The following is a 12,852-nucleotide window of genomic DNA, read 5'->3' on the forward strand; positions in this document are numbered from 1 at the left end:
TTTCGTTGTGAGAAATGTAATGAATGAGCATCAACTTATTTGTAACATTACAGGGTTTCTCTTACTATATTATCTAAAGATAATCTGTCGATTTATATATTATATATATATTATATATATATTAAATTTTTTTGTTTCACATATATAAATACAACAATTGTCTCGACATCTTAAAGAGTGGTCGTCAGATTATATATACCGACACTGTATTATTTGGTGGCATTCTTTTTGAATAACGTAACGAGAGATTCCTGTATATGTTATGTATAGAATACATATCTAACAAATGACTAAACATTTTTTTTATTTTAATATGTTACATTCTGAGACCATTTAATGATATTTTATATAAAACGAGGTCTCGTTTAATATTATTATATCATATATATATATTATATTCATATGCTAATAATTTTTTTTCTAATTTAAAGTTTCATCAACAATGCCATATTTCTATCTTTCCGTGTTCTATCATATTTACATGTCATGTTACATATTGTTATATGTGTTTTTATAACTATATATACATACACAAAACATGGTCCTATATGATTTATATATTACCGTGTATAAGTATATTATATTTACCGCCAATAAATTCATCATACTTATATGATAATATTATAATAAAAGGATATTTTATGCATATTTCCTTGCTGTTCATATACATATTTATATAGGAAATACACTAAATAATTTATCTTATCCTTTAAAACCCTCGAAGAATTTAGTTTTTATATAAATGAGAATAATGAATATTTGATTTATATTATTGATACAAACTATTTTTAAATTGTTATTAAAAATATTATAAATTATATTTATATTAATATCATGTTTTACTAGATTTAAAAAGCAAATTTGTTCTAAATAATTAAATAATTGATTGCATATCAAATTATGAAAAATTATCAAATATATGCATAAAAATTAAAAATTACAATAATATTTATATATAGTATTTTTTAAAGTATAATATTTTATTATTTATTAATATATATATATATTATATTCTTAGAAGGTTCTTAAGGTTTAGTTTTATTATATCATATTTATTGTCGTGTATTTTATTTTATATATTGTTATATTGTAATTTTTTTAACTAAAAGATTTTTTTATTGAATGATTAAAATGAATTTATAATTAATTATGTACAACGTATAAAAGTTAGCTTTAAATATAATACTTAACCCTTTCTTATGATTATAATATATTTTAATATCTCATTTTATTTCGTAAAGTAAAAAACTATTTATATAAATTATAATGATTTTAAAGTTATTTTAAAGTAGAAATAGTATTTAATAATTGCAAACTTAATATAATAACAAAAATTTTTTTTTAAATATGTCATTAATATTTTGAAATAGATATATCAATTCTATTTCTTTAATTAACTTCAATTAACTTTAAATTATATAATTATAAATATGAAATGTATATAAAGTGATATCATATATATTGTAAACAAAATATAAAAATTTTAAAACATACTGTAATAGATATATTATTATAATTTCAATAGAAAGAGTTATTTGTTTTGCTGTTAAGTGAAGAATATTTTGTATGAAAATACTATACAAAATGTATGGAAGATGCAGATTTGTGATATATATTTTGATCAGAAGATATTTTAATACATAATTCAGAATTCATATATTGTACATTATGCAACTAAGTTACAAATCCCTTTATATTGATTTTTATTATATATTTATATAAAATTATTATATATTTATATATATATATAAAAGTCATTTATTATGGTTTATGAAATTATCACAATAAAGTAAGATATTAAACAAATTTAATATCTCTGATTAATATCTCTGATTTTTTATTAAAAGAAAAGAAAAAGGAAGGGAGAAAAAATTCAAGATCTTTGATCATTTTAGAATTATTTTTCTGTTAAAAAATATGTTTTATATTTAAATGTATTGTTTTCATATTATAAATTAAACATCATATTCTTTTTAATATACAAAAATAATTTTTAATAAATTTGTTTTAATTTATATTTTAAAAATAATTAGTTTAATTTTAATATTTTAAAAATAATTTTATATAGTTTTTTACAAATAGTTGCATAGTGCACATTTACAATATTTCTAAAAAATTTAGAAACATTTATCTTAACAATATTAAAAAATATTACTGATGAGATCAAATTATATACACAAGTAAAATTTTAATACCAATTCCTTTGACTACTATTGTACAAAATACAGTAATATCTAACTTAATGATTTATTCTTTTTATTATTATTATTATTATTATTACTTACTAAGATATATTAAATTTGTATTTGCATTTCAGTAACAATACTTATGTAAAGCACAAGATTTATATAAATTGAAATGCAGATAAAAGCATAAGAGATGCAAAAGTAATATCAATTAGAGATTTAATCAAGTACATTAAAATTGTAAAGATATAAATATTGATTTATAATGTTAATGTTTATCCTTTGAAAATCATTAAAAAAAATCATTCAAAAATCTTGCGAATATTAAATTGATTTGATTTTTAATTTTGATTAAAAGTTAGAATTTTTTTAATAGAAGATGATATATGGAAATAAAAAATTATGATATAATTTTCTAACAACTATTTTTGCATCTCTTTGATTAGACATAAAATTTGAGATATGTACTAGTCGCGTCGCGAAACCATTATAATTTTTTATTTAACAAAATATTCCAAAAATGATAGTGTTCTGTACTGCATTTTATCGTAATGAAATTTATACGTTACATAAATCATCATAAATGACTACAATAGACTATATATGTTTCATGTTTTCATATTGAATGAAAATATAAAAATTTATTACGCAGTAAGAATATTTTTAAAAAGTCTTCATACAGAGATTTTAATTGTAATTTTTATGTTTAGCTCCCATATATGATATGCAGAATAAAATGTATACGTAATAAAATAATATAAATAAGTATAAATAAAATATTAGTAAGATATAAAATATAAGTTTATCATATATATATATGGAATAAAATTATGTATAATCAGAGAGGAATTGATTTTTCATAAAAAGATAAGAAAAAAAATATAAAAGACTTAAAGATTTTTTTAACATAAATGTAACTATGTACACTCATATCTCGCTTTACGACATAGATACATTCCGGAAAAGTTGGTCGTAAAGCAAAAAGCCGTATAACAAATCAATTAATTTGATATCCAAACCCAAATATTCAATTGGATCTGTTCCAATTTTTTATAAAATAATATAGTTTTTAGTTCATGAAGCATTTTTTTTTTGAACGAAATATTGTAGGCTATAAATCGAAAAAATGTCATAATTAAAAAAGACCGTTATAGCGAAAGCCGTATAAAGAGCGGTTGTATAGCGAGACATAGGTGTATTTCTATTTGATTATTTTATATATATATATTTTAAATGTTTAAAATCCATATTAGATCGACAAAATTTACTTTGATATGAAGACTTTCTTAAATTACAAATTATCTAAAATTTATGTAATATTTTTCGTCGTAATTGGAATCTAATACTTAGTGTGTCAATTTAAATTCATAGACTATTCATGTAAATATTTACATCGTTAAGAGAAACCTTCTCATGTTGGTCGCGCCGCATATCTCATTAAATCTAAATGTATATATAAATATGTATATATATATATATATATATTCATCTTTGTTTCGTCAAATGAAGGGAAGACCTATATTTTTTTTTGTCTCCATAAGAATTAAATCTTCATTGACTGTTCTTTCTAAACTTTAATTTTATTGTAAACGTTGGTGACTAATCACTTTTATAAAGCAATTAATTACTATCATTTAATCAATGACTTTTTTTAAACGATCGGGAACATTTTAAAGCTTATAAGTTTAACTTATTAAGATACGTTAAACCTTGCTCTTTGTATTAATATATTATCGTTCTTAAGATAATGATTTACGGAAAAGAATTATTAAAGATTTAATCAAAATATCAAACTTATAACGATAATTATAAGAAATTCTCAAATTGTATAAACGAATTCCAAATTTGTCTCGAATAGTCGCAAATAAATATAATAATTAAATAAATATAAATTATTAAATTGTTCGTCTTTGTCACAAAAAGCAACCACACATTTCTTATTTTAATATAAAAAAATTCTTCTAGTTGTATAGAAATTAATCAAATATAATTATTATTCCCGAATCGTTTTAATTCTTTGTCAATATTAATTTCGTTGTTACATTTCTTTCTTTCAATAACGCATATTTTAAAGTATAAATATCATACTTATGATTAATAAAAATAGCGTGATCTGTTCCAAACAATTCCTCGAATTGGCAGTGTTAATATTTAACCAAGGTGGAGGTAGCGATGGCGATATCAATGGCCTTTCTGTTCTATGGCCTTCTTGAAGCGTACTACCGGCCATAATTTGCGTAGTACTAAGATCTTCATCGTGTCCATGAGAATCAAATTCTTCGAAACCTCCTATATGCATCCTCCTGCCGTTGTTATTACTACTCTTTTTTTTCCCTTTCGATATAAGTTTCTTTCGAGGTTTCAGATCGGTCATTTTTATGAAAGGGCCAGGTGTTGTTTTTGCAACAAGATGTAATTCTAAATCGAAAGAAGAATTAATTACCTACATTATACGACAATGGTATCTTAAACCGAAAAGTTATTGTTAATTCTATTTTGTTTTTTATAATTAAATTCATTATTATCATTTGAAATAGTTGCGTATCAAATTTTTAAAAACAATTTCATTTTATATCTATGCAACAATATTATACAATATGAAATTTATTTCGATTTAAACTTATAATTTTTAAGCGATCACAAAGTTAATATTATTGGAATTTTAATTTACATTCGATTAAATCAAATCAAATATTAAATAGGAATATATACGAAGAAACATTTGTACTATTGGTAAATAAACGCAAGAAAACGCAACATCCCTGGAATTCTTAAAGCGATACTTACCTTGTAAACGAACAATGCCATCAGCTTTTCCAAGAGCATTTACGGATGAGCAAACATACTCTCCAAAATCTTTTTTCTCTAAAGAATTAACGGTAAGATTCATTTGCCAAGAATATTCGTTCAATGCATATTCCGACATTGTATATTTTTCACTGGGAAGTAATTTTTCACCTGCGCAAAAATAAGAATATTACAATATTTTTCATAATAATGGTTCTACTGAAATAATTAAAGATATTTCTTGCATGCAATTTTCAATGCACGCTCTCGTTCATATTGTTATATACTATACATAATCGATTTTAGACGCCCGTATTTTGAACAAAATAGCAATGTTTGTGTCACGTTCCTTAAAAGTCAGTTGCTGTCTAATGAAATCTGGCTAAAGTTCCTTTTCGGATCAATAGTTAACCCTATAGAATTCGCGAGTTCAATACAAATTCTATTCGGTATTTCGTAACCGCTCTTACCTTCTTATTAGTGCATCAAAACCGAGCATCGAATAGTAACTTAACCTTATACTCGTGTATTATATATATATATATTTGTAATAAAATTGATTCACTTGTAATACATTAATTTGTATTATGTGCCTAATTAGTTAAAATTCGATTAATGAATTCGATTAATGTTAAAATATTTATAAACAAAGTATAAACAAAAGTTGCAAAGACATCAATGAACATTTATTTACCTGTATTTTGATGCCAAGTATTCAGTGCTTGTGGGGAAGCTTCAACGTGGCATTGAAGAACAACATCACTGTTGATTGGCGCTGCTACTAACTGATTTGTTACTTTTATAACAGGTGAAACTGTAATAAAAAGTCCTATATTGTTGTATTTTATCATAAAGAGAATAAGATATACGTGATACTCGACGATGTCTGACTATAACGTGTATCCACTACTAGCTTGATCATGATACATCTATACTACTTAACGATACAACTATCTAACAATAATGGACTTATACTACTTGTCTACTTGTATAACAGACTTATACTACTCTCTAGATTACAAGTCTACTATTTTTCTGATATATAATGAACGTATATTATTTGTTCAAATATAATAACGTTACATAAATAATTAGAACGATTTGTAAATTACTAAAAATTTTGCTTTTACTCGTGATTTTCTAATTAAAATTTATATAAATACGTACAGTGAACTTGTACAGAGTAACGTTTGCTGACTGTTGGAGGTACATTGTTGCTGGCTATGCAAAGATATGTGCCCATTTCTTGTCGAAGAACTCCAGTTAATTCTAAAGTTTCACCTACGTAAGTTTTTAATGCTGAAAGATAAAATTAAAATTGTCATTTAAAAATGAAATATATCTACGTAAAATAATATCATGAACTTTTACATTGCTATTTGTTAATATTTCGTTTAATAATTTACATCATATCTGTTTATAACGATATTATTAAAACCGAAAAACATCTTACATTGTTTTTGCCCATCTTCTCGAAGAATGATATTCCGTCCATCTTCTCGTTTCCATGTGACGATAGGTTCCGGTGAACCGGTTGCAACGCATTTTAACTTTATTTCACCACCTTCGTGAGTTACCATACCTTCGGCAGATTTATCGTCTATTATATCCGGTGGTATCACCACTTCCACATATCCGTTCTAGAAATAGAATAATTCAAATTTTCAAGTTAAAGTTATTATTACACGATTCTCGAAAGCAATCATTGCTGTCATTTTCATTGATTATTCCGCAAATGTGGAAATTTTTTTTATATCTTTCTCTCCTTTAAAAAAATGTGAGAAGGAAGATTGATCAAGTGAATCTCACAAGAGAGCCACAACACAAAAAAATGGCAAATATTGTTTCTAATATCACCTCCTATCGTACATAAATATAATTTTTTTAAATTTCACTCACCTGACTTCGCATAGGCTCCGTGTTGATTTGGCACATGTAAGCACCGGAATCATTTTTTTGAACATTCGATACGTGCAATTTCCACGTGTTATGTCCATTATGAGTAACCGAGAGTCTTGGATTATGCGCTATTAAATGTGTATGTATTGCCAAAATTGCTCGAGAATCTGACTTCATCCAAGCCACCTGAGAAAGACATACAACAAACTGTGGTAAAAAATTTTTACTGGTTATTTTTTAATGGATAACAATAATGCGATAAATTTCTCTTTCGTATACGATATGAATAGCAGCTTCGTTCGTATTTTCGATCATATTCGATGCTAACACAAAATTTTTCTCGTGTCGCGCACACGATACGCGATATCGAAATCTCTTTAACAAGGCGATCACATTTGATTATTTCTCTCTTTTTCCTCAAATAAACAAGCGCAAACTACCTTGTACGAATGTAGATTATTCACGACACAAGTGAAGAAGATGTCACGGCCCTGGATCACCGTGTGATTCTCCAAAGGTGCTAAAAATTCTGGCAACGGTTCTGGAGTTATTTGACCTGAAAAAAAATTCATTTAAAACTTTTTAACAACGTAATTACACTGATAACCGTCTCTCGTAATATTTTACATTACAATGTATCCGATGAATTTTAGTAGAAAGAAAAAAAAAGTCGAGGTTAATATCAAGCAATCGCTTATTTTACCACAAAACTCGTACGAACTCCTCCCACTGTGTAATAACTTTCAAGATAATATTCTTGCTCTCGACCGAGACATACGCATTTCGATAAAAATTATCTCTCGTCGATCTTGCGATCTCGAACGCGCCTCCTCCATTTTGAGCAAAGGAGGGCGCCACAGGAGTGCCTCGCGTAATTACATTCCGTTAAAAGCTTACCGGATAAATCCTTAAAATGCAGTTTCTCGCGATATAGAAAAATAAGTTTACAACGAGGGCCGTAGCCGAACATAGGTGTCGCGTATATATATATATATATATTTATCAGTGTGGTGGTGGTATAAGTAAGTAGCGGTGGTTCGGTGCGGTGAATGGCTTTTTAACCGTTCCTATCAGTCTAAAAAGCCCGAGGTTCTGTTACTTACTGGGAAAGGCTACGTCGCTATTCAGCTCAGAGGCCGCGTGCCCAACTAAATCACGCCGGATTTAAGTGGATTTTACAAACTCCCCCACGTGCGACTACGACGATGTATTGCCCTTGTAGGGTTGTTGCGACGCCATTCTACCGCAACGTCCGATATATCCTAAAAGATTTCTCTCCCCCCCTCCCCACTTTTTTTTTCATAAAATTACCTACTTCCATCCCACTTCGATTTTTATATAAATAGAACGATGACGAGGTAGATAAGGTTTCACTTTACAGTTTAATCTAATGATAATGCATATTCGAGGGAGAGGATTCTTATTTTCAATCAGAGTGAATATTTCTTGTTCTTCAAATTTTATCTAAGCTAAGTAATCGACTGCGTTGATTCTAAGCTATCTATTCAGGGAGTAAAAAAAAAAAAACACTTTACCTTTTTGATTACGTATTTTCGTTCACTCTTTACACCTTTATTTCTCAATTAATTGATACATCTTGGGAGGAGCCCGTTGGTCCTTAAAATTTATGAATTTCGATGTTCTATAATGCTTCGATCATTTAAAAAGTTGTATGCATAGAAAATACATATATAAAATAGGCCAAAAGAATGACAACATGCCTCGTTCGAATGCAAGATATTTCAGTGTGTGTGTGTGTGTGTGTGTGTGTGTGTGTGTGTGTGTGTGTGTGTGTGTGTGTGTGTGTGTGTGTGTGTGTGTGTGTGTGTGTGTGTGTGTGTGTGTGTGTGTGTGTGTGCGCGTGTGTGTGTGTGTGTGTGTGTGTGTGTGTGTGTGTGTGTGTGTGTGTGTGTGTGTGTGAGAGAGAGAGAGAGAGAGAGAGAGAGAGAGAGAGAGAGAGAGAGAGAGAGAGAGAGAATAATGATGAATTATTGAAAGGATAAAACTCACTCACATAAACAAAGATGCAGAACTGCGGTGAAGAGGGCTGCAAGTTTCCGTGCTGCCATCAGAGAATCAATCACTTTTGCGACGACAGTTTGGCACGTTACTCGACGATCTGAAATCAGAAACGGAGAATACACCATTTTTTTTTTTTTTTTGATGAAAGAATTTTAAATTTAATTGACGGATCGTGCGACGGGTCAACCCGAGAAAAAAATATACGAATAGTTGCGGTTTCGTGTATAAGCAATCTCTTTAAGGAGTAAAGCGAATAATAAGAGTAATGGATCGTCGACCGATGTTACTTTTGAATACTCTCGAGGGCTCACCTATTATTCAATGCCAAATCTTAATCAGTCTATTGTACCCCTAATTTTCAATGATTAATTCGGATCAGTCTATTATATCCTTAATTCATTTTTTACGGAAAGAGGTGAAAGGAAAGAAGGATCGATGATCGTTTCGACAGTTTTTTCCCTTTCGAACCGAAAGGGTAATAAATTTGGATAGGTTTTTTAGTCGATTCCAATTTTTGGAAAATGAATTTTTTTTTTTTTTTTCTCTCTCTATAGACTCGACGAAGTTTTACGACTCGTAAAACACTAGTACAAACTCGAGCTCTTCATACGATTGGACTTTCATTCCTCTATCCCTCTTAGTTAAAATTGAAAAAAAATCGAGGGAAATCACTTTTTCATCAACTTTCCCCTATAACTAATTCTATAACGCGCGCGAGATATTCGAAAGCAACGTTGATAACTCCCTCTACGAAACCGGATCGAAATAGTAGTTGGCCGCATAAAAGCGGATAAAAGAGCAAGAAGAAGAAGAAGAAGAAGAAGAGGAAAAGAAAGAAAGAAAAATCGTAAAGTGGAAATGGAAGGTGGAGAAAGAGAGAGAGAGGAGAGAGAGAGCGGAAAGACGCGATTGATTTATGGTAACAAGAGGCCGCGAAGCGTGGTAAGTGGGCTATTTTTCAATGAAGCCAAGGGAGCGAATGAATTCTCTCGGGGAAATGGAATTTTGAGCGGTTCGTGCTCGCTTCAACGGCATATCAAAAGCCACGGTTGCCCATCATACGTGCCTCAGTCACCGTTCGGTGATTTCGCGGCTTCTATTTCGATACTTGGCTTGGAGGGGGAGAGGAAGGAGACGAAGGATGGCGCGCGCGGTAAGTTATGAGTTTCGGCTCCGTCTCTCCACCGCCATCTATGAATGTATGCATGAGATACCAACTTCACGCTTTATGTATTAAACGCAATGGCGATAAGGAGCCACCGATGTGCCGCGAGCATGCAGGAGAAAACTGTAATCGTTCCTCCGATCGTGTTACACCACTATCAAACATACGTTTATATTTTATCGTTTAATCGTTTAAGCTTGATTTATACAATTTATACACGTTTATTGCGAGTTAGATATACAGAGAGAATATCCGGCTTCGGAAAGTTTAAAGTATAAAGGTTTGGATATCTCTCGATTTTGAATAAAGTTTCAACGCGAGTTAATCTGCCTCGTTTATGCTCGAAACTCGAAGATTCAAATCCGTCTCTGAAACGATTTTTATCCTTGTCGATAAATTTTAACGAGACTTTTCGGTTACATTAGTGAAATATATTTTCGTGGAATTTTTTTTTTTCGTGAATAAAACAAAAGAATAATCGTGGACGGGAAAGATTCATGTTGGTCGCGAGAAATACGTTTGCGTACGGAGAAGAATTAAATTTATACGATCTGAACACGTGTAAGACGATCTATACATTTAATTAAATCTATTTCTATTTCTACATTTCTATTTGATTAAAATCTTTATTTTCGTAAGAGGATTGTAAAGACAGAGAGAACGTTTATATTTCGATAGTCCACGCGTTTGTTTCGTCGCTATTCTCGAAACAGAGTTTCCTTAACCGTTAAACCGTTAAAATTTATATATATATATATATAGAGAGAGACAGATAAACGCTCGACTTTAAACGAAGCTAATCTCGAATAACAATTTCTTTCCCAAGGAACAGTTTTACGTTTTTTTTCTTCTCCTTTTTTTTTTCTTTTTCTTTTTTTAATTATATTCAAAGTTGAACGTAGGAAAGTTGGAGGCGAGCTGGGAACATACCGTATCGTAGTTTCTTCTCAGGATTCACAGTGGTGGAAAAGCAAAGTAACAAGATTTCACTGCTACTAACTCAAATTATTACCGGTAATGCCCTCGTTCCAGCTTGACGAACTTCGGGAGAGTCCTTTTCCGACAGAGCTAACTGAAAAGTTTCCGAGAAAGATTCAAAACCAGTTAAAGAATGCCTGAACAACGTTGCTCGACACTACCCTTAGGATGTCACCAACAGAAATGTCGCTCCCGAACGGTGACAAGAATTAAGTTTCGCCCTCGTGTTGTGGCACGCGGCTTTACACCACGATGAACAATGACGAGCAAGTTTCCTCGTCTTTCGCATTAAAGCCTCGGTATCTACGCCTCGAAAAATAATTACCATCAATCGTTTTATAAAGTTGGAGAGTATCTTCTGCGTGAAACCATCCTTCCCTTTATAATTTCTTTTATCTTTTATCATATATCAACGAATCGCTGTTTTCTTGCTTTAATACAATCTTTTTCGTGGTGATAAAATCGTGTCGATTAATTTTCTTGTGTAAAGAAGGAACTTAAGAAAAAAAAAAAAAAAAGAAAAGGACGGAAAAATATTGAAATACATCACATTGTTTCGTTATTTTCCTAATTTTTACATTATTTCGCAACGCGTTAATTTGGATTTATTGGATATACAATGTTTTGGAAAATATGTATCCGACGGAATAAAAATGTTTCGATGGAGATACGATGCACGGGACGGATTTTTCTCTTCTCTTCTTTCGTTTTTTTAGAATATATTTTTTCCCTAGTACGATCCTAGTACCATCAGTTAATCGCAATCGCACGAACTATATTAACACAAGGCGTCGCCTCAACGCGACGCACAATTTTTAAAATCGAAATTTACAATCGAAGTATTACGAAGTTGCGAAAAATTATTCTCAATTATTATTCAACTTCTGAAATTTCTAATAAGATATATTCCATACATATCGTAATTTCAAAAATAAGTTTCCATATTATTTTCCTTCACTTCATTATCTTCATTGCACATTCGTTCTTGATTCAGGATAAATAAAGAAATTTTTTTTTTTTTTGAATTAAAAGAATCCTCCCAGTAAGCAAGAGAAGACAAAAGATAAAAGCTTGCGCGGAATCTAAATAAAAAAAATAATCCTTACAAATTTATGCTTTCAATATAATTTATTCTCCCATTCAATGTGCTCACTTATTTTATAATAACAATAATAACAATTTTGAAACGTGATTAACAATTGGACCACTCGATATTTAACGTTGAATCCCGATGGTTGAAATGGTGGCGAAGGGTGAAACGTCGCTTTTTGCGAAATATTCTCGTTGTCCGTTCGATCGAGGTCATACGGCAGACCGTGTTGATAGAGGAAACGCGTTACGGAAGTGCACCGCGAGTACAAAAGCGGCACTCTATCGTGTGCCTTTTCGCGCGTCTCGTATCAGTCAGGGAAAGGTATCCTCGAAGAACAAAGAGATGTTTTGCGAGTCAAATACCATCGGTCCCTCCAACATCCCAGGAATCCCTCTAAATGGAGCAAAGAAACATTATACAGTTCTTCCGTTCTTGGAATGCGTCTGCTGCTTTTGGTATCCCCCATCTCCCTTCCTCTCCCGAACAATTGAAGGTGATCGAACCGCTTTCCAGAACTTTCCAACTTCCGGCAACCTATTTGTTCCGCCATTCGATTCCCCCTCCACGATAAATCGCACAAACGTAACATTTATCACGTTTAAATTGAATATTTTCCATATCGATTAATTTTGGCGATCAATTTATAATCAACTCGTACTTCCTTTGACAAAATATATCTAAATCTATTCCTTCCATCTATAAGAATTAATAAATTTCTTCTC

General features: G+C 30.2%; 1 protein-coding gene across 3 annotated transcripts in view; it reads right to left on the reverse strand.

The window, feature by feature from the left end:
* Positions 1-4,179: 4,179 nt before the first annotated feature.
* Positions 4,180-12,852, reverse strand: part of DIP-lambda (Dpr-interacting protein lambda) — a 69,250-nt gene continuing 60,577 nt past the window's right edge. The window contains exons 3-10 of one of the 3 annotated variants that reach the window (XM_086906368.1): positions 8,887-8,991; positions 7,313-7,428; positions 6,873-7,058; positions 6,427-6,613; positions 6,141-6,272; positions 5,668-5,787; positions 4,974-5,144; positions 4,180-4,604 (exon numbers count right to left, since the gene is read on the reverse strand). In XM_086906368.1, the coding sequence (XP_086762494.1) occupies positions 4,255-4,604; positions 4,974-5,144; positions 5,668-5,787; positions 6,141-6,272; positions 6,427-6,613; positions 6,873-7,058; positions 7,313-7,428; positions 8,887-8,941 (1,317 nt within the window). In that variant the 5' untranslated portion in view covers positions 8,942-8,991 and the 3' untranslated portion in view covers positions 4,180-4,254. Of the gene's footprint in view, positions 4,605-4,973; positions 5,145-5,667; positions 5,788-6,140; positions 6,273-6,426; positions 6,614-6,872; positions 7,059-7,312; positions 7,429-7,575; positions 7,721-7,975; positions 8,054-8,886; positions 8,992-12,852 lie in introns of those variants that run through there. The other 2 variants (XM_086906370.1, XM_086906369.1) reach the window with 2 other exon arrangements.

The sequence above is a fragment of the Apis florea genome, unplaced genomic scaffold (assembly GCF_048593485.1).
Source record: "Apis florea isolate Af1SG1 unplaced genomic scaffold, ASM4859348v1 contig_2492_pilon, whole genome shotgun sequence".
In the NCBI taxonomy this organism is placed as follows: domain Eukaryota; kingdom Metazoa; phylum Arthropoda; class Insecta; order Hymenoptera; family Apidae; genus Apis; species Apis florea.